Source organism: Saccopteryx leptura, chromosome 13 (assembly GCF_036850995.1).
Source record: "Saccopteryx leptura isolate mSacLep1 chromosome 13, mSacLep1_pri_phased_curated, whole genome shotgun sequence".
NCBI lineage: Eukaryota > Metazoa > Chordata > Mammalia > Chiroptera > Emballonuridae > Saccopteryx > Saccopteryx leptura.
In genome coordinates, this window is record NC_089515.1 from 10,726,902 (window position 1) to 10,749,916 (window position 23,015).

General features: G+C 48.7%; 1 protein-coding gene and 1 pseudogene across 1 annotated transcript; one reads left to right on the forward strand and one right to left on the reverse strand.

Moving 5' to 3' along the window:
- The first annotated feature begins 2,375 nt into the window (after positions 1–2,375).
- Positions 2,376–21,090, forward strand: SFXN4 (sideroflexin 4). Its single transcript, XM_066355445.1, has 14 exons — positions 2,376–2,527; positions 3,649–3,714; positions 5,278–5,352; positions 6,409–6,435; positions 6,518–6,572; positions 7,512–7,537; positions 8,299–8,352; positions 8,431–8,487; positions 8,609–8,674; positions 9,620–9,698; positions 10,736–10,851; positions 15,457–15,542; positions 16,689–16,806; positions 20,692–21,090. The coding sequence occupies exons 1-14, from the start codon at positions 2,489–2,491 to the stop codon at positions 20,767–20,769; spliced, it is 942 nt and encodes a 313-aa protein (XP_066211542.1). The 5' UTR covers positions 2,376–2,488; the 3' UTR covers positions 20,770–21,090.
- LOC136384889 (ATP synthase F(0) complex subunit C2, mitochondrial pseudogene) lies at positions 17,509–20,567 on the reverse strand (annotated as a pseudogene).
- Positions 21,091–23,015: the final 1,925 nt, after the last annotated feature.

Below are 23,015 nucleotides of genomic sequence, written 5' to 3' on the forward strand. Positions count from 1 at the left end.
TGTGACTGTATCAACAAACATTTATTGAGCATTTAACTCAGGGCCCACAAAGATGAATAAGATGGTGGCTCCACACCCAAGGAACTCCGTTTAGGGGGCAAAAGAGAAATGGAAGCACTTACTATTCCAGCAAGCCCCTGGTTGCCTGCCGTATGCCAGTGCTGTTTTGGAGGCACAAGAATGAACCTTTTCCTTCATGCACTTCCATTCTAGAGAGGGTGAAACAATAAGCATAATGAAAGTACACAGAATGTTTGGAGGCAAAGTGGAGTGAAGGGCAAGAGCAGAGAGCTGCAGGTGTTCCGGATAGGGCTGTCAGAGAGACAGTCTCTCCAGGGTGTTGTTTTCTCATGTGTAAAAGGGAGGCAGTGATTGTACCTATCACAGGGTTCTGATGAGAATCCACTGAAATACTGTATAAAGTGAGGGAGCTGGGATGACGGTTCTAGGCAAAAAGCCCTGAGGTAAGAGCATTTTTTTGTGGGGATGAAGACTTGAAGGGCCATGTGACTTCATTGAGCAGGGAAGGAGGAGACTGGTAATGAGTCCAGAGTGCCGTAAGGGCACACTAGGGACTCCTGGTTCTATTCTAATATGGGAAATGTCAGGAAGGTTTTGAGAAGAGTTACATCAACTTGTTCTAAGACAATCACAAGCTTTTCTGTTAAGACTAAGGGCTGGCCTGACCAGGTGGTGGCGCAGTGGATAGAGCATTGGACTGGGATGCAGAGGACCCAGGTTCAAGACCCCGAGGTCGCCGGCTTGAGCGCGGGCTCATCTGGTTTGAGCAAAAAGCTCACCAGCTTGGATCCAAGGTCGTTGGCTTGAGCAAGGGGTTACTCTGTCTGCTGAAGGCCCACGGTCAAGGCACATATGAGAAAGCAATCAATGAACAACTAAGGTATCACAACGAAAAACTGATGATTGATGCTTCTCATCTCTCTTCGTTCCTGTCTGTCTGTCCCTATATCTATCCATCATCCCTCTCTCTGACTCTGTCCCTGTAAAACAAACAAAAAAACAGACTGTAAGGGCTGGATTTGTGATACTTGAGGATGGAGCCAACAGCATAATACAGGTATGCTAAATACTATGGTACAATAAATGTGTCATAAGGGGTACACTGAGGTAAGGAGGGGCACTTTACCCATCTATGGGCATCAGGGAAAGCTTCCTGGAAGAAGAGATGAACTTTCGAAGGTTATTGAAAAGTGAATCAGGTAAGCTAAGCAAAAGGAATGGCAAAGTCACATGGGCCTGAAGAAAACCATGAGCGGGTTCTGTTACTGGACGGAATAGGCTGACTGGGTGTTAATGGCCCAAACTGAGCACTTCCAATTGACCCTGTGCTATATTAGGGCTTTTTCATCTTTTCTGTCATTGGTCCTTAACCAGAACCGAGATAGGTACAATAATTGTCCATGTTTTACAGATGAGTAAATAGACCTGGAGATACTGACTTGACTAGGGTCATACATCTAAGTCGTGGGTAGTGCTGGGTCCCCAACCCAGGACTCCTGATGACCCGATCCACCTGAACACTACAAAAGTTAGGTATCATATTTCCCCGTGTATAAGACACTCCCATGTATAAGAAGCACCTTAATTTGGGGGCCCAAAATTTGAAAAAAAGTGTATTACATAAAGTTATTGAACTCAAGTTTTATTTATCATGAAATTCATATAACTCCTCATCACTGTCAGAACTCCCATCCATTAGCTTGTCCTCATCTGTGTATGATGACGAATCACTGTCTTCAACAATAAGCGCAAAAACAAGCGCGAAAAAGCGGGAAGTGCAAGTAAAAAAACCCTACAACCACTGTATAAGACGCACCCAGCTTTTAGACCTCAAGTTTTTTGGGAAAGGGTGCGTCTTATACATGGGGAAATACGATGGCTGGTTTTGGTTCTCTCCAATATCTGTACATTGGACTTTAAGGGACAACAGAAGGGGTTTTCAAGTATAATGTCCAAAAAGGTTGGTGCTGTGATATGGGGGGTCTGATAGGTGACTCCTCCGGCCCTGGAAGCGGCCTGGTTACCCTAAGCGATGGAGCAGGGTCGAGGTGACTTTATCTGTGTGAAGGGTTAGCTCATAGGGACAGCGAGTTCTTAGGGACTAAGAGGAAGAGGCGTGGGACCCAGGGGCGCTAGAAGGCGGTGACTACGAAGAGCAGCCGCGCCGGGTACCAAGTTGGAACACTGGGTGCTCGGGGTCCCGGGAGCTCGCAGATCGTGACACGGAGCAGAGGATAAGCGATAGCAATATCAGCGGGCACGCGGAGCCCCGTGGCGGGCGCGCGGGCCCGCGGGTGAGAACAGGGGATGCGCGCGCCCGGGGCGGGGCACGCCGCCCGGCTCCTCCTCCGCGCCGGGCCGGCCCGGCGGCAGCGGCGTCTCCAGCCATCACGTGGGTCCCAGGAAGAGAAGCCAGAGGGAGCTCGGGGGCGCGCGACTTCTCGGGTGCAGCAGCGGGGCCGTCCGCATGGAGCCCAATGTTCGCTTTTGGATCACCGAACGCCAAGTACGGCCCGGGACCCACGCGGCTGGGGGCGGGGCGCGACGCGTGGAGACGCCGGCTGGCCCGGGTGACCTTGGGCAGGCCACGTAGTCGCACCACCCGCCAACCCCCTTTGGACCCGGGAGGGGACGAAGGGGAAACCCTAGCTTGCTGGATGCGGACGGCCACGGCTGTTACCCGTATGTCACCGCCGCCCCAGGTCTGGCTAGGGAGGGTCGCCACAAAGTCACCCTGCGGATTGCCCTAAATGAGGAGGCAGTATTCCCCCGCAGGTGCCTTCCCTCTGCTGCTTAAGCTATCGCCGAGCATCGGGTTGCCTCTTGCTGGAGAGGAGCAAGTCCGCGGTAGGAGCTGGGCCACTCACACTGTGAGACTGAGCCGCCTCGGGGACAAGTAATCAGGCCCCGCCTCCAGATCGTGTCTGGGGCGGCGCTGTCCAATAGCGATATGATGGGAGCCACGTAGATGATTTCAAATTTTCTAGTAGCCACATTACAAAAGTAAAACATCCGACATTAGTTTTAATAATATATTGTACTTATCCCAACAGATATAAATTATTAACATTTTAACATGTAATCTATAGAAAAATTGTGAGATATTTAAGTACGTAAAAAAAATTTTTTTATTAAATCTTGGAAATCCAGTATATATTTTACACGTGGAGTACACCTAGATTTGGCCTGGCCACATGTCAAGGGCTGCATAGCTATGTGTGGCTAATTGGATAGCACAATTCTAGGGGGTTCTCTTTCAGCCCTTACTAAAAGTAGGGCCCAGCCTGGGGTTTTTTAGGAAGTAGAGAAGGGACAAGAAGCTCAAAGCCGGAATCACTGGGGGCTTTTTGGAGCAAACAGTTCTTCCTTTCTGTACATGTCAGCCGTTTAGTTCCTCAAGAGCAATTTGATATTGGAGTGGTTCAGAACACAGGCAGCTCAGTCTTTTCCTGGCTGGGTTCCCCAGCTTTTAAGCCTGTTTCCTCACCTGTAGGGTTCTAGGAGATGCAGCAGGCATAGTCAGCGCCATTCGGTTCTGAAAAATAATGTTAACTATTACTACGACCATATATCTTTGTTGTTCTGCTGCCGTTAATCTCTCGGGTGCTTTTGCCCCCCCCCCTTAAGTCTTTTATTCAGAGAGTTCTTCAGTGGACAGAATTATTGGATCCTACAAATTTGGTCATTTCAATTGTAAGTATTTTTCTTGTTTTTAGAGAGAATGACTATCACATTTTATTCTAAAATGGGAAGATGGTGTGTCCCTTTGAAAGAAAGTGAAATCACGGAATCCACATATGTCATCATGTTTTTATTCCTTCACATGAGCTTGTTAGATTGGAAGGGTGATAAAAATAAAAGCGGGCATCCAATTAACAGGTCATACCAAGACCTAGGCTAGGTGCTGGAGGTTCAAAGGGGACCAGACAAACCTCCCTGGGAATGCTGGACAGACTGGCAACCCTAGTCACAGACCTTGACCTAGGGATCTATGGGCAGAGTGTCTCAGGGAGTTGGGGGAGGGTATTGAAGGAAGGCTGAGTGGGAGAGGGGACTGTAAAGAAAGCCCAGGGGAGGAGAGCAGGTCACCAGGTCACCATGGGTTCTCATTCAGGGGAACCAGGCAATTCTGGAAGGGCCTTGTGTGTCATTCAGATGAGAGTGAGAGGACTTTGCACTTCACCCACAGCCGGGTTTGTGTTTCAAAGGGTTCCTTTGGTCACTGTGTGGCAAGTAACCAGAGGGGACCAGACTGTAGGCTTCCAAGTAAAAGATGAGGGTTTGAACCAGGTGTGGCCAAGGGATATAGAGATGTCTTATCACCAGCAATGACCCTTTAGTGCCAGACCCGAAAGGACACTCTCATCCTTGTGCTGAAGATGTTCCATTCAGTGTTGTTTATAATAGAGAAAAACAGGAAACAACCTGAATGCCCATCAGTGGAGATATAATGTGGTATATATGTCATATAGTAGAATATTGGTTAGCTGTTAAAAGTGATGATCTAGTTATCAACATACATTAAGTAGAACTATGCAATACATATGTTAAATGGGAAAACATTATCTGTGATGTTTTGTGGAAAAGCAAGATGCACAAATACAGTATTTATGCAAATTATAACAAAAGCCAATACTATAATACATATTTGTTAACGAACACATGTATTCATGTGTCTATAAGTTTTTAAAAACTGGACTGGAAGTTTATACTTGAAGTCATAATAGTGGTTACCTCTGATAGAACAGGTAGGGAATGAGCCTGGCGTGATGGTTCTTTTTGGAAAAACAAATTAGAAGCCAATATGACCGAGTGTTTACAGTTGTTAATTCTGGGTGAGGGGATTATGAGTATATAATCGTTCTTTGTATTTTCTGTATTTAATTTTTTCCCCTCAAATTAAGTAACTAAGAGGAAGTAAGACTGAACTGATTAGATGTGGGGGCGAGTGAAAGAGGGGGAGGTCCAGTTTTGGACTTGCGCAGCTGGGCGGATGGTGGTATCGTTCACTGAGACAGTTGCCATCAGAGGGGGACAGGGAGGTGGTAGCCCCAGTGGGGTCAGCTGCTGGAGCTCGCTGGGAGGTCTGAATCAGAAAGACACATGGGACTATCCTGATGGAAACTCTCAGGGGGTAGGGAGCCTAGGCTACATGTCCCACTGAAAGTAGGTATGTTAAGCATGTGATTTTTGAATCTGTGGATGAATCTGAGCAATGTGGAGCTCATGGTTTGATATCTTTATATCTGATTGTAGGAAAAAATAGAGAAATCGAGGCAACTATTGTTAACAAATGAAGATGCATCCATTCATGACTTGGAGGACCAAAGGGTATGTATCACTCACCTGGGTGTGCCTGGTTCAAGACTAAGTGGGGTTGCCTTTGGGTGATTCTGCCTTCAGATGGTCTGAAACCTGGTGGGACATTGGAAACAAGAGATCTGCTTTTCGAAATTGGGTTAGTTTTTTCACTGTAGCTAGAATTCCTTGTCATAAACCAAATTAGTATTAGGCACCAATAGTAGAAACTATCAATAGTAACGAGGAGAAAAATCATAGTGTTTCTCCTATGCAGTGGATATTAGCGAGGACTCCCTAGAGCTGATTCCTGGTGCCCCGTGGCAAATCCCAGAGTTCAGGCAGGCCTCTGGAATCTGAATCTATTTCCTATTAGAGGCAGTGTTCTGGGGTGGGCTTCTATTCCTGCCCAAAGACACAAACCAGGTATTTGTTACCCATCTTCCAGGTAGTGCATGGGGCTTTCCAGAGCCCAAAATATCAGTCCCATGAGTCAGCCAGTGGAAAACTCACAGATTTAACTTGGTTTTTCTAAGAACTTGGGGCCTGTGGGCTCACAAGCTGGCTCTGTTGCAAGTGACTTGGCTAATGGTGTGGTGTGTCGTCTCCACACAGCCTGGTGACGGATAGGTTAGGTGTTCGCCTTAACTCCTCTCCAAGATCTGAGACTTCAGGCTTTTTAATGTTTTGGTCATTTTCTTTACGTGGATCATCTCTATGGTGTTGTTAGTTCACTCATTCATTTGATTCATTTAGTCTGTGTAGTATTTAACAGTTCTGCCCTTTGCTCTCTGAAAGGTGGAGCAAAGGCAGCATCAGCAGTGAGACCGGAGTAATTTGTTTGTGGCCTAGCCACCTTTAAAAGCTATTGCTTGGCCCTGGCTGGGTAGCTCAGAGCTGGTTAGAGCATCATCCTGATATGCCAAGGTTGTGGGTTCGATCCCTGATCAGGGCACATACAAGAATCAATCAATGAATGCATAATTAAGTCAAACAGCAAATTGATGTTTCTCTTTCTCTCTCCCTAAAAGATACAAAATTAATAAATAAATTTTAAAAATCATTCTTGCATGTTTTTTATCCTTTTAGATAGGAGAAGCTTGGAAGAGAAGTCTCGTAAGTTTCAGCCCCTTCCTAATTTATAGCCTCCTAAAATAACAAAAGCAGGATCAGACTAACCCGTGTGCTTATTTTGAAGTCTACAGTGCATCCTGACAACAGCAAACTGATCCCCGTTCCTTTCCGACCTGCAGGTGAGCCAGTTCTTTTTTTTTTATTTTTTTATACAGAGACAGAGAGAGTTAGACAGAAACGGAGAGAGATGAGAAGCATCAATAATCAGTTTTTCCTTGCGACAGCTTAGTTGTTCATTGATTGCTTTCTCATATGTGTGTTGACCGTGGGGCTACAGCAGACCGAGTAACCCCTTGCTGGATCCAGCGACCTTAGGTCCAAGCTGGTGAGCTTTGCTCAAACCAGATGAGCCCGCGCTCAAGCTGGCGAGCTCCGGGTCTCGAGCCTGGGTCCTCCACATCCTGCGCCGCTGCCTGGTCAGACTGTTTGTATTTTTAAATGGAGCCTTTATTAGTTGCCTGGCTGGTGAGATCTTTGGTCATTGATGATTATTGGCTCAACTTCCCCTCCCTGGAGGTGGAGGGTGGAGGAGTGGGGCTGAAAGGCCCAGCCCCCTCATTAACTGGTTGGTTACCCTAGCAACCAGCTCCCAGTCCTAGGGGCTTTCCAAAAGTCACCTCATTACCTGAAGCTCCGTGTGGTTGGAAGGGGCGTGCTATGAGTGACACCCCTTTTAGCTTGATGGCATTCTTCCCACTTGGGAAAGTCTAAGGGTTTTAGGACCTTTGTGCTAAGAACAGGGGAGGAGAGCAAATTCACATTTTGTATTACAAACCAGTGTCCCTGTGTAGTAAATTCACGTGGCAGAGTGACATTCACATAGCAGGGTGAGCAGGTGCCTTCAGCGAGCGGGCTGGGAAGGCTGGTGGGTGGGAGCCTCCTTAGGTCTTCCTGTACTGTGCTGATTTAAAGGTTTGCCATATTCAGAGAGTTATTTTTATAAGGAAGTAAAAAGAATGAGGAAAAATTATCCTTTGCCATCGTGCCTTCAGGGGGCTAGAGGGGAAGATTTGGGGTGGTGCCCCCTCTGCCACCACTGACTGCCTTCTCTCTGCCAGCTCTCATGCCTTTCACAGCGCCCATGGTGAGTCGGTGGCTCCTTGCTGTCCTGGAAGCGGGGGGGGGGGGGGGGGGGGGGGGGGGCGGGGAGGCAAAGCGGGGGGGGGGGGGCGGTAGGAGGATGTCCACCCATCGCCCAAGCTTCAGCGTTCAACCCCTGTCCCGTGACTGCCAGATAGACGGTAGTATCCCCTACCTCTGATCCTTGTCTGCTGTTCGTATATATTCCCACACCACACCACGCCACGCCCCACCACCCACGCCACGCCACGCCTCACTACCCAGGCCGGCACCCTGGCCTCTTGCAAGTCCATAGTGTTACAGGGTGATTCTTTCCTTGACCGCCTGTTGTGCATAAAGCACTCTGGGAGGAGCTCCGAGAGTTAAGATGTCCTGACACAGCCCCTCACCTGGGGCCTGAAATGGCCCCGACAGGGCCAGCCCCCCTTGGCTCTCACTGGGGGCTCTCACAAACGGACAGCTCTCTTCCGCCACTTCTTCCGCACTTGCCCTGTGTCCCCTGGAAGTGCATCCTTCTCAGCTGCCCTGATGGTTGGCGGGTCTCAAAGACAGAGACCACCGTGAGACCCCGAGTGTCCTCAGTGCACAGGGGATGCCCGTGCAGCACTGTTTGTCCTCTGACTGGTCATCCCTGCATACATCCTTCTCTCCTTGTCCCAGTTCCCGGGGGGCTCAGTTATGCATCTCCCCTGGGAAGTTCTTTACTGGTACAAATACTTGCTTTCCCTCAAACGCAATAACTCTGCTTCTTTTTTTTCTTTAAAGGTATTTTTGTCGCTGTTGTCCGTGAAAAGCCTGAAGTCCATGATTTTACCTCAGGTAGCAATTATTTTGATTTCGTGATTACTAAATTCTGTTCCTCAAACCGAAATGTGACCCGTTTGCCTCTTTCTACAGCTGTCTTTCTCTGCCTACAGTACAGTATTCAACACCATCAACGGAAACGCTAGTTACGTGAGTATTACGAGGACCAGACGGTTGCAATTTTGTATTGTATCTTTTTGAGGGATTCTTTATTTTATCTTTTCAGTCAAACTGTGCTATCGGCTAAATATATACTATTGTTTTTCCCTAGAATCGTGGCCCATACGAGAGTTTATTACTAGGGGCAGGAGTAATTGCTTCTACAAGCTTTTTTGGAGTAGGTATTTAAAAATTTTGTCAAATCATTTTTGTTCCTCAGAATTAAAGAGAGAAATCTTTATTCTGATTACAAATCTATGTCCCATTTTAAACCATCTATGAAGTATGACTAAATCATAAAGAAGAAAATAGAAGTCACCTGTAATCCTCTCTCCCCAATGGAATCATGTGCATCTCCCGAGTTTCTAGGCATATGCGCAGTACTGCTATCCTTTTCAAAAATTAATTTATGCTCCATAAATATGGTATACACATTGTATATTGCTTTGGATGCCAGGATATTGTAATGGTTAAAAATGTAGACTATGAGCGTCGGCCTGGCGTGCAGGAGTCCCGGGTTCGATTCCCGGCCAGGGCACACAGGAGACGCACCCATCTGCTTCTCCACCCCTCCCCCTCTCCTTCCTCTCTGTCTCTCTCTTCCCCTCCCGCAGCCAAGGCTCCATTGGAGCAAGGTTGGCCCGGGTGCTGAGGATGGCTCTGTGATCTCTGCCTCAGGCGCTAGAATTGCTCTGGTTACAACAGAGCGGAGCCCCAGATGGGCAGAGCGTCACCCCCTGGTGGGCATGCCGGGTGGATCCCGGTCGGGCGCATGCGGGAGTCTGACTGCCTCCCCATTTCCAACTTCAGAAAAATACAAAAAAAAGAAAAAAAAAAGTAGACTATAGAGTCAGATAAGCCTGGGTTTGTATCCTGGCTTAATTCCTGAACAGCTCAGTGACTCTGGACAAGTTATATGACCTCTTCAAGCCTCCACGTGTTCCTCTTATGAGCAGGAGTGTAAACAATTCAGCGCTGCATGGATTTAAAAATACAGGGAGAGCACCGGCCGGGGTCTGACCTGGAATAGGAACTCGGTCGATGCCAGTTCTCTGCTATCGAGTATGTTCAGTTGATTTTTTGGTCCGATGCAATAATGATTTTTTTCCCTTTCATTCTCTAGCTATTCCCTCGCTTACTCCTGATGAGGTATCCAGTGAAAAATGTTCTGCTAAGAGAAACCTTTCCTGTCGTTGTTTTTGGTAAGCAGGAAGCATGCGATCTTTGTCGTTTTTGAGCCCTGCCCCTATCCTCAGGGACACCCAGGTCCTTTGGCCACACACTGTGGCTGGTGACAGCCACCATTTGCAGCTGGCAGGTGCCCCCAGACCCAAATGAGGTCTTTGATTTGAGAGGTGACACTGCCTCCATAGAAGCCTCTTTAGTTGTCAGAGGATGAACACAAACCCGAAAAAGCATATTATGTTCTAAAGACTCTCTGTACAAGCCCTCTACGTGCGTTATTTCACTTAATCCTGACAACAGTTTTACATGTACATAGCCTGACCTGTGGTGGCGCAGTGGATAAAGCATCGACCTGGGATGCTGAGGATTGCTGGTTCAAATCCCCAGGTTTGCCTGGTCAAGGCACATATAACAAGCAACTACTATAAGTTGATGCTTCCTGCTCCACCCTCCTCCCTTCTCTCTCTCTCTCTCTCTCTCTCTTTCTCTGCTCGAAAATCAGTCAATAAAAATAAAATAAAATTTGGGTAGGTAACATTATTCCCATTTACAGATGCGGAGACTGAGGCAGGGGGAGGTTAAGTAACTTTACTAGGGTCACAGGAAAGAGGCAGTGATCTGACTCCAAGGGAGTGACAGAGACATTAACCAGCTTTTTTAAGTTTACCAGCCTGCAGGTTCACTAGTTCACGCTCCAAATTTGGGTCTGGGAATTCTAGCACTTTGAAGAGTTGGCAGAATGTCAGTGGTAAAATCTGGGGTGTTGTTACAGAAATGTGACCAAAGCAGCCTCAGCAAAGAAGACGGGCGTATTTCCAGGACCCGGGGTTCCTCCTGTCAGGGGGCCAGGCCGGACCGTCCAGGGTGCTGGAGCCTAGGGCTGGGTTGTAGTCCAGATCCAAGATGAACAGGCCAGCCATTTTGACTCAGCTCCACTGCCCAGGAGAGAACCTGGTTGGGGAAACACAGCCATCAGAGAGGCTCAGCAGCAGAAAAGATGTCCCCTCCCTGGACTGAAACTCATCTCTCTGTTGTGTTCTCCTTTCATTCACAGCCCACATCAGTGGATTGAACGTTGCTGCATCCCGAAGTTTTGAGCCCACGCGAGGGATTGAGGTCATGGACAGGGAAGGCAATGTCATCGGCTATTCCAGAAAAGCCGGGACAAAGGTAGGGACATGATGGTATCGTAGCCACTTGCCTTTCGGGTGAAGAATTCAGTGTTTTCTTTGAGAGCTGGTAACAAGTTCACATTTCCCGTTAGACTTTCCTTCTCCTGTCTTCATTATGCTGTGAGATTTTATGTTTTCCTCCCTGATGTTTAAAGACTTGTGTTTTAGTTGGGTTCTGGAGAAACAGAACTGATTTATCTATCTATCTATCGGTATCTATGTGTCTACATACACACATATAAAGAGATCTAGTTTAAATTATAGCTCATGCGCTTGGACCACTGGGAATGTGTAGGGCAGGCCTGCAGGCTGGCATCTCAGAAGCTGGTACTACCATCTTGAAGCAGAACTTTTTCTTTGGGAAACCTCAGGTTTTGCTTGTAAAGCCTTTAACTGATAGGGGGAGGCCCGTCCGCACTATGCGGGGTGAGTTCCTTTACTTAAAGGCCACTGTCCTGACCAGATGGTTGCATTGGAGCATTGTCCTGAAGCGCAGAGGTTGCCGGTTTGGTCCCCGGTTGGGGCACATACAGGAATGGATCGATGTTTCTGTCTCTCTCTCCCTTCCTTTCCTTCTAAAATTAGTAAATGAGTTAAAAGAAAAACATTAGAAAAAGAAGGGAGACTGACTGTTAAAGCTGGTGTCTGCCAAACGCCAGGCCTCACTGACAGTGTCCGCACGCCCAGCCCGCCCTGGCCTCGCGGACGTCAGCGGACGCCCTCTCCCTCTCACGGCAGGTTTCCTTCGTCTTTAGGGCCTGATTTGCTGTCGAGGGTGGCCAAGAAAATCCAATGCTCTGACCCAAAACTCTTCTAAAAGGCCTCAGTTTTTAATAATTTTTATTATCAAATAATTCATTCTTGTGCTCAGTTCACCGCAGTGACTTTGGTATGCATCCAGCTCCAAGAACTTGCGGTTATATTGTGGGTAAGGACTTTTTAAAAAATATTTTTTAACAAATGAGATCTCTTTGGGGCCTCTGTGGCGTGACTTTAGCTGAAGAATTGTGACGTGAGGCAATGGTTCGCAGATAGCCCAGAGAGCAGCCCGGAGTCCCCTGATGCAGAGCCAGAGAAGGGCCAGCTAGCCGGCCTTCGGCCCAGCGTGTTGGGGGACCAGGGGCTCAGAAAAAGAGGCTGCTCGTTTCTGCGGGAAATGCATCATTATTCAGCTCATGAAACATGTTACTCTGAATCCCAGCAGTGACTCACGAAGCTGAAATGTGAACCAGCAGATAGTGCTCAAGTGTTTCCACCACTCCATCAAACAAGATGTCTCAGAACAATGGGCATTCTTCTAAGCGAGTTACAGCCGGGACGTGATAATTGCTGGTATTGAGGGGGGAAGCAGCGGCCAGGAATAAACTCCCTCGATTTTGAAGTGAAGGTTCTGTGCCTCAGCAACGACCTGAAAGAGACATTGTTAACAGTTTTATTGAGGAGTAATTTACATAGTATAAAATTCTTTGTAAAAGTATATAGTTTGGGGAGTTTTTAGCAAATTTAAGCAGTTATGCAGGCATCACCACAGTTCGATTTTAGAACATTTTTTTTTAAATTATTTTTTTGGCCCTGGCCGGTGGGGGCTCAGTGAATAAAGTGTCGACTTGGCCATCAGATGTCATAGGTTTGATCCCTGGTCAAGGCACATACAAGAATCAATCAGTGAGTGCACAGCTAAATGGAACAACTAAGTGAAACAAAGAGTTGAAACTTCTCTGTCTCTCTTACTTCTCTCTCTCTCAAATCAATGGAAAACAATTTTTAAATTTTAATTTATTGGCCCCGCTCAGTTGGCTCAACAGTAGAGTGTCAGCCCTGTGTGTGGAAGTCCTGGGTTCAATTCCTGGTCCGGGCACACAGGAGAAGCGCCCATCTGCTTCTTCACCCCTCCCCTCTTACTTCTCTCTCTCACTCTCTCGCTTTCTCTCTTCTCCAACTACAGCCAATTGCTCAGTTGGAGCAAGTTGGCCCTAGGCACTGGGGATGGCTCCATGGCCTTGCCTCAGGTGCTAAAATAACTCGGTTAACAAGCGATGGAGCAAAGGCCCCAGATGGGCAGAGCATCGCCTGGTAAGGGGCTTGCCATGTGGATCCTGGTCGGGGTGCATGTGGAAGTCTGTCTCTATGCCTCCCTATTTCTCACTAAAGAAAAAAAAAATTAATTTCTTGATTTGAGAAAAATTGATTTGTTGTTGTACTTATTATTTACGCATTCATTGGATGATTCTTGTACATGCCCTCACTGGCGATGAACCTGCAACTCTGGCATATCGTGATGATACTTTAACTAGCTGAGTTACCCGGCCTGGGCTAGAACATTTTCATCACCCTAAAAACTTCCCTTGTGATAGTCACTCTCCCCTCCTACCCTCAGCCCCAAGGAGACAATGATCTGCTCTAGGTTTTCATACCATGGTCTTTTCTAGAAATTTCATAGAAATGAATTATAGAATAGTTTTCTGTGTCCGGCTTCTTTGACTTTTGAGACTCATCCCTCTTTTAACCCATATCAATAGTCTGCTGCCTTTTATGGCTGAGCCGTTGTTCGTGGTATGGATGGACCACGTTTGCTTTTCCATCTTCCAGGCGATGGACATATGGGTTGTGTCCAGTGTGGTGCTGTCGGAAGGAACGCTGCTCTGAACATTCAGGTGCAGCTCTGGGTGTGTGGGGCATTTCACTTCAACTCAATTTAGCTCAGCTATGTTGGCATTTCGCTCCAACTCAATTTAGCTCAGCAGTTCTCAACCTGTGGGTCGCGACCCCGGCGGGGGTCGAACGAACAAAACACAGGGGTCGCCTAAAGCGATGTATTTCCAATGGCTTTAGGCGACCCCTGTGTTTTAGTCGTTTGACCCCCACCGGGGTCCGACCCACAGGTTGAGAACCGCTGATTTAGCTGCAGGGTGTCGGTGGCATCGTGAACTATTCATACAAATGAAAAGAGAGCAAAGATTTAATCTGCAAGTTGTTTCTCAGTCCCCCCGGCCCGCCAGCACCTTGCTAGGCTCTGGACACCTAAACCCTCACAGGTCAGACTCCCTCTTCTCTAGGAGCTCTGAGCCTCCCGTAGGGATGAAGCCCCGGGCCCTGCCAGCTATCTAGGTATCTAGTCCAGAGCACCGGGAACAACTTCCATTTTTTGCATGAATGCCAACTGAGGGTCAAAGAAAGTTTTGATGGACTACTTTTTTAAAAAAAAAGTTTATCTTTCTCCTAAGGACAGACTGTCTGCAGCTGTGCGTAAGCATGAGCGTTCTTTTATCATTTCCCTGTCACCGAAAGGTTTATTTTCTTTGACTAAAATTTCAGAAACTGCGTAACCAGCAATATCTGATTGTAATAGGGCACCTTTGATCAGATTTCAGGAGCCCAGTCCATGTTGTTTTCCCTTGACTGGCCTGGTAAGCCACATCACTGGTCTCCCAGTGCCTCCGTCTGGTCTGAAGCGCCTGCTCCTTGCACGGGAGACACGTGCAGGCGGGCCGGCCTCGCCCCACTGACGTTGAGACACACCGTGCTCACAGTCACTCTTCTCTCCCTGAAGTGGAGCGATTTTATTTTCTTTAATGCTCCTGAAACTTGAAGAGCCACCCTCCTTGGCTCCCTCTGTCGTCGAGGGGAAAAGGCATTCCCTGCGGAGGGATCAGAGGAGACGCGTTGGTGCACTAAGTAGAGAGCAGGTGCGCGCCCAGGCTGTAGCTGCGTCCTGGGACGTGGAAGTGGGAGGAAGGGCATTGAGGGAAGGGAACGGGGTCCTCTGTGCCTATTTATCTTGCACAGAGCAGTGCTGTATGTGGACTTGTGTCGTACCCGGCGTTGGCTTCTGTAAGTTAACATCGTGTCATCTGTAAGTCATAATATGCCTTGAAAGTCTCTTACATTGTCCTTGAGCAAACTTGATTGTGTGCATATAACTAACCCACACAGTATATTATACATTTAAATGTTCACTACACAGAGTAATGGATATAATAGGTGACAAAATGTTACAAACTCTACGTACACGTTTGTACAGAGTGAAATTTTACAGCGCACTTTCAATTACACAAGCGAAAGATGGGTGCACGCAGGTGGACTCGTGCAGGCGGGACCCCGTGGCTGGTGCGCTCTGGGCTGGGCTTTTGGAGCATTCTGCCCCTGGAAGGGCTGGGAGTCACAGGGCAGCTGGTCAGGATAGGGAGGCTGGTGGCACAGTCTGTGATTGAAAGGAAAACACAGATGGATCCTCGGTGGCAAAACCCAGCATTTCTACCCAGGGGACTGCCTTTTGGTTCTAAGCCAGGGTTTGTCTGTAAGTGGTCTTTGCTTATACTTAGTATTTTATTCGGAATGGTCGGTGGACTGATGGAGACCCTTGTGGAGACTGGGGGTGGGGTGGGCGGTGGGTGGGTGTATATCCCGTCTCTGGTTCCTCCTGGCACCGCCCCCAGCTGTCTTGGCTACCTGTGCATGTCGGGTGCTGCCCCCACCGCCTTCCTCCTGCGCTCCTGTTTAAGCGAGGACGAGAGCTGCTGTTGGCTTGTCTCTCATGAATTACAGGCTCGCTGGCAGTTGTCTCCCTCTACATCCTAAGCTGCTTTCTTTTCCTCTCCGCTAGGCTATTAGAGATACAGCAACATCCAGAATCGTGCTGTTTGGGACCTCAGCTTTGATTCCTGAAATCTTCTCCTTCTATTTTAAAAGGTGAGACACCATCTCAGCTCCCCAGGGAGGAATAAATATTTTGACAGTCAAAGATCTGTATGAAATGTGTCAGATCTGAACCTGGTGGGAGGGCTGGGAAGAACTTGCTCCCGTGGTCTCCCTACTAAACACTGTCCATCACAGTTCAGACTGAAGGATTGACTTGGGGCAGGCGTGGAAATCCAGATGTGCACATGCCAGCACACCTGGGCTCTCACCCTGCCCTGCCCTCGGTTAGCTCTGCGTGCTTGGGTGTGTCCCCGCACCTGCTGAGGCACGTTTCCTCACTTCTAGAACGATGGCTTCTGATGATTTGCAGGTTTTCCCAGCTCTGATGTACTATGAATATTGCCCAAGCCTCTCTCCACCCCTCCCCACTCCATTGCCAGCATGTATTAAATTAGCTTAAATGGCCCCAGGTTCAGCAGACCTCATCCCTTTCGAGAAGCAAGAAACGAAGCAAGAAACGGCATGTTGGGAGGAGGGCCTGGGGACCTGCCAGCGTGAGAAGCCAGCTTGCAGTCGTCCAGCCGGCCGGAAGGGAGCTGTGCTGGTTCAGATACTGGGTACAGGCAGTGAGCGGAGCCTACGGCAGCTGAACGGAAGCGCTAGTGCGGGGACAGTCCTCTCCTCTCCTGCCCACACGTTGGCTTCTTGGTGCTGCTGAGGGCCTGTGACTGCCGATACCCCCAGCTATATGCTCATAGTCTCTGGATGAGAGATAAAATGTAGCAAACCCCACGGAGGCAGGGAATTGTCCTCCATTCAGTTCACAGACTCCCAGGGGAGGATTCTGTTGGCCCAGGTGGGGTCCCCTGCCTGTTACTAAACCAATCCACTCTTCCTTGTGGTGAGCTAGGAAGCCCCTGCTAGGCCCACGGAAGGAGCGTTTTCTCAGGACGTAACAGCGTCCTGGGCAGCACCAACTGTACCTTCTCAGGAAGCCGGCAGGGTGCGGAGACTTCTGCTCTGTCACGAGCCTTCTCTGGCGCGCTAGCTGACCCAGAGCTGGGCTGGGGGAACACTGGGGCCCTCCGGTCAGTCTCTGGATGGTTTGGGGAGAGATGGTCCCTACTTCCCTGTGGGCCTTGGGATTGGGCAGAAGGCGCACCTCTAGAAAGAGCCCTGTTCCCTCGTCTCTTACAGGACCCAGCTATTCACGCGATACCCGCACTCCTTGTGGACCTTAAAGCTGTCTTGTACTATCTTGGTAATGGGACTGATGGTGCCGGTTTCGTTTAGTATGTTCCCGCAAATTCAACGGGTAAGTGCCCCCATTTGACTTTCTCTCAAAAAAGAAATCACTTTTTCTTCCCCTCATTATGAGAGTAAAATGAACTCTTCTTCTAAAAAAATTCTAAGTTGGCCCTGGCCGGTTGGCTCAGCGGTAGAGCATCGGCCTGGCGTGCGGGGGACCCGGGTTCAATTCCCGGCCAGGGCACATAGGAGAAGCTTCTCCACCCCCCCTTCCTCTCTGTCTCTCTCTTCCCCTCCCGCAGCCGAGGCTCCATTGGAGCAAAGATGGCCCGGGCGCTGGGGAGGGCTCCTTGGCCTCTACCCCAGGCGTTGGAGTGCCTCTGGTTGTGGCAAAGCAACGCCCCGGAGGGGCAGAGCGTCGCCCCCTGGTGGGCATGCCGGGTGGATCCCGGTCGGGCGCATGCGGGAGTCTATCTGACTGTCTCTCCCCGTTTCCAGCTTCAGAAAAATACAAAAAAAAAATTCTAAGTTTACAAAAGTATGAAAAAAAAAGTTATTTATACATAATCCCATCCTGCAGATCTCTTGTAGAATTTTGTATTCTATTTTTCTTTCTTTTTTCTTTCTTCCCTCCTTCCTTTCTTCCCTCCTTCCTCCCTCCCTCCCTCCCTCCTTCCCTCCCTCCCTCCCTTCCTCCCTCCCTCCCTCTCTCTTCTCTTCTCTTCTCTTCTCTTTCTCTATTATACAGTATTTATTTGTCTTCCTTCTGTCAAACCCTGAGCCAACCACTTTCCCCGGGCTGCCCAGGGAGGTATAGGAAAAGGAACACACAGGGCAGACAGTCTGGGGGAAGGAAGTGTGGGAGGTGGAGACAGCTCTCCCACACGGGGAAGAGGAAGAGGAAGGCCACCATCAGGCAAAAAGGCCCCATGCGTGTGAGAGGGCAAAGCCCAGAAAGGCGTAGGGGAAGAGCTGTTGCTTCAGAGAAGGGTTCCTGGCATCACCAGAGCGGAGACTCCCACACACAGCCCCGGTTCCAGCCCCAGAGCCCCAGAGCTGCCACCCTTACTGCGGCAGCCCCAGCCCCAGCGAACCTGGCTGCTGGGTCAGTGTCCCTGGAAATGGTGCTGGTTTGGAAGCTGCGGCTAGACATCAGTGAGGTCAGGGGACGTGGGGGCCATGCTGCTGAGGCTCTCGTGTGTCAGTCAGTGTCTCTGGTTGTTTCAGCGCCACTGTGGACAGTGACCAGCTCAGCAGCGGAGAGCTGCCCCTGACTAAGGAGGGGGTGGAGACAAAGTGGGCGCAGGCGTTTGTTATTGGGGGATGAGGGGCTATGACAGGAGAGCTGCTCCCAGGGCAGAGAAGACAGGGATCGGGGTGGAGTCTATTTTTCTTGACCGCTATATCAGAAGCATTTTTATGGGATGTTTTAAAAAACTTTGAGATATTTCAAATATTCTGTTCTCTAGTATAGCCCCATCCAGTGGAACTTTGTGAGATAATGGAAATACCCTGTCCAAGATGGTTGCCACAAGCCACGTGTGGCTGTTGAGTACTTGAAAGCTGGTGCAATGGAGGAACTGAATTTTAATATTCTTTTTTTTTTTTTTTTTGTATTTTTCTGAAGCTGGAAACGGGGAGAGACAGACTCCCGCATGCGCCCGACTGGGATCCACCCGGCACGCCCACCAGGGGCAACGCTCTGCCCACCAGGGGGCGATGCTCTGCCCCTCCAGGGCGTCGCTCTGCCGCGACCAGAGCCACTCTAGCGCCTGGGGCAGAGGCCAAGGAGCCATCCCCAGCGCCCGGGCCATCTTTGCTCCAATGGAGCCTCGGCTGCGGGAGGGGAAGAGAGAGACAGAGAGGAAGGAGGGGAGGGGGGTAGAGAAGCAAATGAGCGCTTCTCCTATGTGCCCTGGCCGGGAATCGAGCCCGGGTCCCCCGCACGCCAGGCCGATGCTCTACCGCTGAGCCAACCGGCCAGGGCCGAGGAACTGAATTTTAAATTTAATGTGATTTTAAGTACTCATATGCAGCTAATGGCTACTGTGTTGGACTGTGCAGTTCTATAGACTAGGACAGGGGTCCCAACCTTTTTTGGGCCACGGACCAGTTTAATGTCAGAAAATATTTTCACGGACCAGCCTTTAGGATGGGAAGGATAAATGTATCACGTGACCTAGACAAGCGTCAAGAGTGAGTCTTAGACGGATGTAACAGAGGGAATCTGGTCATTTTTAAAAAATAAAACATCGTTCAGACTTAAATATAAATAAAACAGAAATAATGTAAGTTATTTATTCTTTCTCTGTGGACCAGTACCAAATGGCCCACGGATCGGTACCAGTCCGCAGCCCGGGGGTTAGGGACCACTGGACTAGGATATATATTATGATGAGTCAGCTCCGCCATGACCTTGTCATATCAACTTGCTCAAACTCTTTGAGACTCAATCTCTGTATCTGTTAGGGAGAGATGACTATCATAGTCTCTCTGCAAAGGGAGTTACCAAAGACATTAATGCTAGTAAATGTTAGCAATTTCTAGCACTTCTTGGCTGAATATATCAAATTTTTGTTTCTGTCACTGATGTTAAAAATGAGTCATGTCCTCAAAGCATTTACAGGGTGGAGTAAAAATAGGTTTACAGTGGTGAGTACACAAAACAGTTTTTTTTGTATTATTATTTATTATTGTATTATTTTCCATATGAACTGTACATCTACTTTTGCTCCACCCTGTATTTTTATGGAATGCTTTTGTTCAAAACCCAAACGCTCTAAGGATTTGTAGAATCGTTAATTCAGGCAACTTTGCCAGCACCTAACAAAGAAGTTTTATATTATTTAAGATCGTGGCTACCCTCACCATGAGGGTGGTGAGAAATGGGGGATTGAGGAGTCGCTTCTCATTAAAATAGAAGAAAAAATATTTCCAATCCTCACAGTCCCCTTTTAGAACAGTTTGTTACAATAAGTTTGCAATAAAAGGGAACCCATTGCAAATAATTACTTCTGATTACATGGGACTCAGAGGAAAGCAGAAGAGTTATCAGCTGGTTAGGTTGTTTACAGAAGGCTTTACATCTCATGGGATTTGCAGATGGTAAATACAGTGTGTCCGTAAAGTCATGGTGCACATTTGACCGGTCACAGGAAAGCAACAAAAGATCATAGAAATGTGAAATCTGCACCAAATAAAAGGAAAACCCTCCTAGTTTCTGTAGGATGATGTGGTAGCATGTGCGCATGCGCAGATGATGACGTAACACCGTGTAGACAGTGAAGCAGCCCACGGCCATGCCAGTCAAGATGTGGACGGTACAGAGGAAAGTTCAGTGTGTTCTATGGCTCGCTAAATTCGAATCTGTGACCAAAGTGCAACGTGAATATCGGTGCGTTTATAACGAAGTGCCACCACATAGGAATAACATTACTCGGTGGGATAAGCAGTTGAAGGAAATCGGCAGTTTGGTGGAGAAACCCCGTTCTGGTAGGCCATCAGTCAGTGACGAGTCTGTAGAGGCTATACGGGATAGCTACCTAAGGAGCCCTAAAAAATCTGTGCGTGAGCCCACATCGAACTGCACTGAATAGGTATGAATCTGGGAGAGTTTTCCTTTTATTTGGTGCAGATTTCACATTTCTATCATCTTTTGTTGCTTTCCTGTGACCGGTCAAAAGTGCACCATGACTTTACGGACACACTGTAGTTAAAGCTGACTGATGAGTAAGTATGAGGGCTCATTTTTTCTGTATTTGCTTATATTTGAAAATTTCCAGGAGAATGTTTTTAAGTTGCTGGGTTACGTTTCTTGCTCTTAGACATCACTGGAATAAAAGTTTGACTATGAAATAAGTGCTTTCTGGAAAAAAAATTTTTTTTTTAATTTGGCTTCTAAGGCAAGTAAAGTTCTGAATATTTATATTTAGACTTGAACTTTGTTTTTCAGATCGAGTCTAGTAAACTTGAAACGGAAATTCAGTCTGCAACAGAAGAAACAGAACTCTTCTATAACAGAGGGGTGTAGGGGTGAGTTCTAGGTGAATTTGTTTGGATCCTGCTGGAAAACCTTCCTCTCAAGGTTTCAGTCTCGAGAACTGTGCCAGAGGTCTGGAAACCCAGAGGCGTCTGCGCAGACAGGAAGGCTTCCAGTCACACATGCCAAGACCTTGTCAAGGCTGGTCCTGCCTGGGGTGTTCAGGCTGGGATGGAAGAGGAGAAGTGGGAGGCTCTCCTGCCTGATGCCCCCACGGGATTGCTCAGGGGATGGGTGGGGTCAGAGTTAGCTTTCCATTGGTCAGCCTGGGAAAGGGCACTGTGAAGTTAACTAATAAACTTGTCTAAAGTCAAGTATTTGAAAAAATAAAGAAGGGTCACGAAGCCCAGGTCACAGGCATTCAACTGATGGCCCATCTCAAGGTAAACATGAGCCTTGGGTGAGCCATAGAGGGCCTCCAGCCCCTGAAGCAATCCTTTTTCCCTTAGCGCGCTCCCATTTTGGACAACTACTTAAAATCTTCACCACACCACCGCCCCCCAGATCCCTTCTGCTCACTAGCAAATGACCCTGCCTCCTGCTTCACGGTGAAAACCGAGGCTCTCGGCCAGCCATGGAACTTCCTGGCACCAAACTTGTAGATGGCCCTCCACCCACACCCAGCCTTCCCAGCTCCGTGCGAAGTCACCTGGGCGCTATGCTCTGGACTTGTCCCTTATTTCTTCAGGACCCCTCTGCCTCCAGCCTTCTCTGTCTACTTTTTCCCAGTAGTACTTTAATTTTTTTTTTTTTTTATCTTTCCGAAGCTAGAAACGGGGAGGCAGACAGACTCCCGCATGCACCCGACCGGGATCCACCCAGCATGCCCACCAGAGGGTGATGCTCTGCCCATCTGGGGTGTTGCCCCGCTGTGGCCAGAGCCATTCTAGTGCCTGAGGCAGAGGCCATGGAGCCATCCTCAGTGCCCAGGGCCAACTTTGCTCCAATGGAGCCTTGACTGTGGGAGGGGAAGAGAAAGGAGAGGGCGAAGGGTGGAGAAGCAGATGGGCGCTTCTCCTGTGTGCCCTGGCCAAGGATTAAACCCGGGACCACCACATACCAGGCTGATGCTCTACCACTGAGCCAACTGGCCAGGGCCCTCCCAGCAGTACTTTTAACTGCTTGAGTCACCTGCCTCGTTAAAAAAGCAACTCCCCTCAACCCCCACCCTGTAGTTTGTAGACAAACTTTTTCAAAGATTATCTACCCTGACTTTCCACCCCGCCTTCCACTCTGCTGAGACATGCCCCACCCAAGCTGTGCTGCCTGCCAGCTGGCTGCTCAGCCAGGCTTTGGGCTCGCAGGCCCCTGACAAGAGGCCCACATCCCTGCACTCAGCATCTGGATGTCCACTTGAGACTGCCCAGTTGTGTCAGACAGGATCACTGGCGTCACTCTTACTCCCCCACCCCATTCCCATTTAATAGACTGAGCCCAAGTCACCTTGAGAACTCATTTCACACTGGCCAGCTTGGTCCAACAGCACCCCCTGCTGGTACTGCTCATCTTATTCCTGTTTGGCTCCCTCTGGGATTGCTCCAGCGGCAGTTCTAAACCACAGCTGCTTAAAAGCCATCAGTGGCTTCTCCGCTTCAGATCGAGTTGAAATCCCTTGCCATGCAGACAAGGAGGCTGCTCCCTTTGCCTCGCATCTCTTGCTGCTCCCTTTCCTCACTCTGGAGCAACATCCAGTGCCTCAAAAGGGCTGTGCTCTCTGCTCTGGGCCTTCATACCTGTTTCCTCTGCTCTGGACCAAAACTCCTGCTTAGGCTTCAGGTCTGACTTGGACATCACTCCCTCCAGGAAGCCTTCTAGGATTCAGTGCTAAATAAGGTACCCATCCTGTACTCCCATAGCACTTGCCACACCATAGCCTAATGGCCTGTTTGCACATCCTGTGCCCCTGTAGACTGTCCCTTGAGAGCGGGAAATGTCACTGCATCAAGAAGCCCCAGGATACAACAGTGACTGCACAGCGTAGGTACCCAAACATTTGCATCCTCGAGGAATGTTTCCAGCACACTCGGCCCCAAACCATCAAAGAATATCTGGCTTTCAGTTTTCCCTGGGCCAAAAGGATGGTCATCTCCAAATTTGGTAAAAGGGACAAAATGAGCAAATCTGTTCTACTGGATGGCTCAGCATAGCCTCAGGTTTGCACTAAACAGAAGAACAAAATGTGCTAAGTCCAGGTGAAGGCTCACCCACAACAGTGGAAATGGGAGGGCATCTTTCCC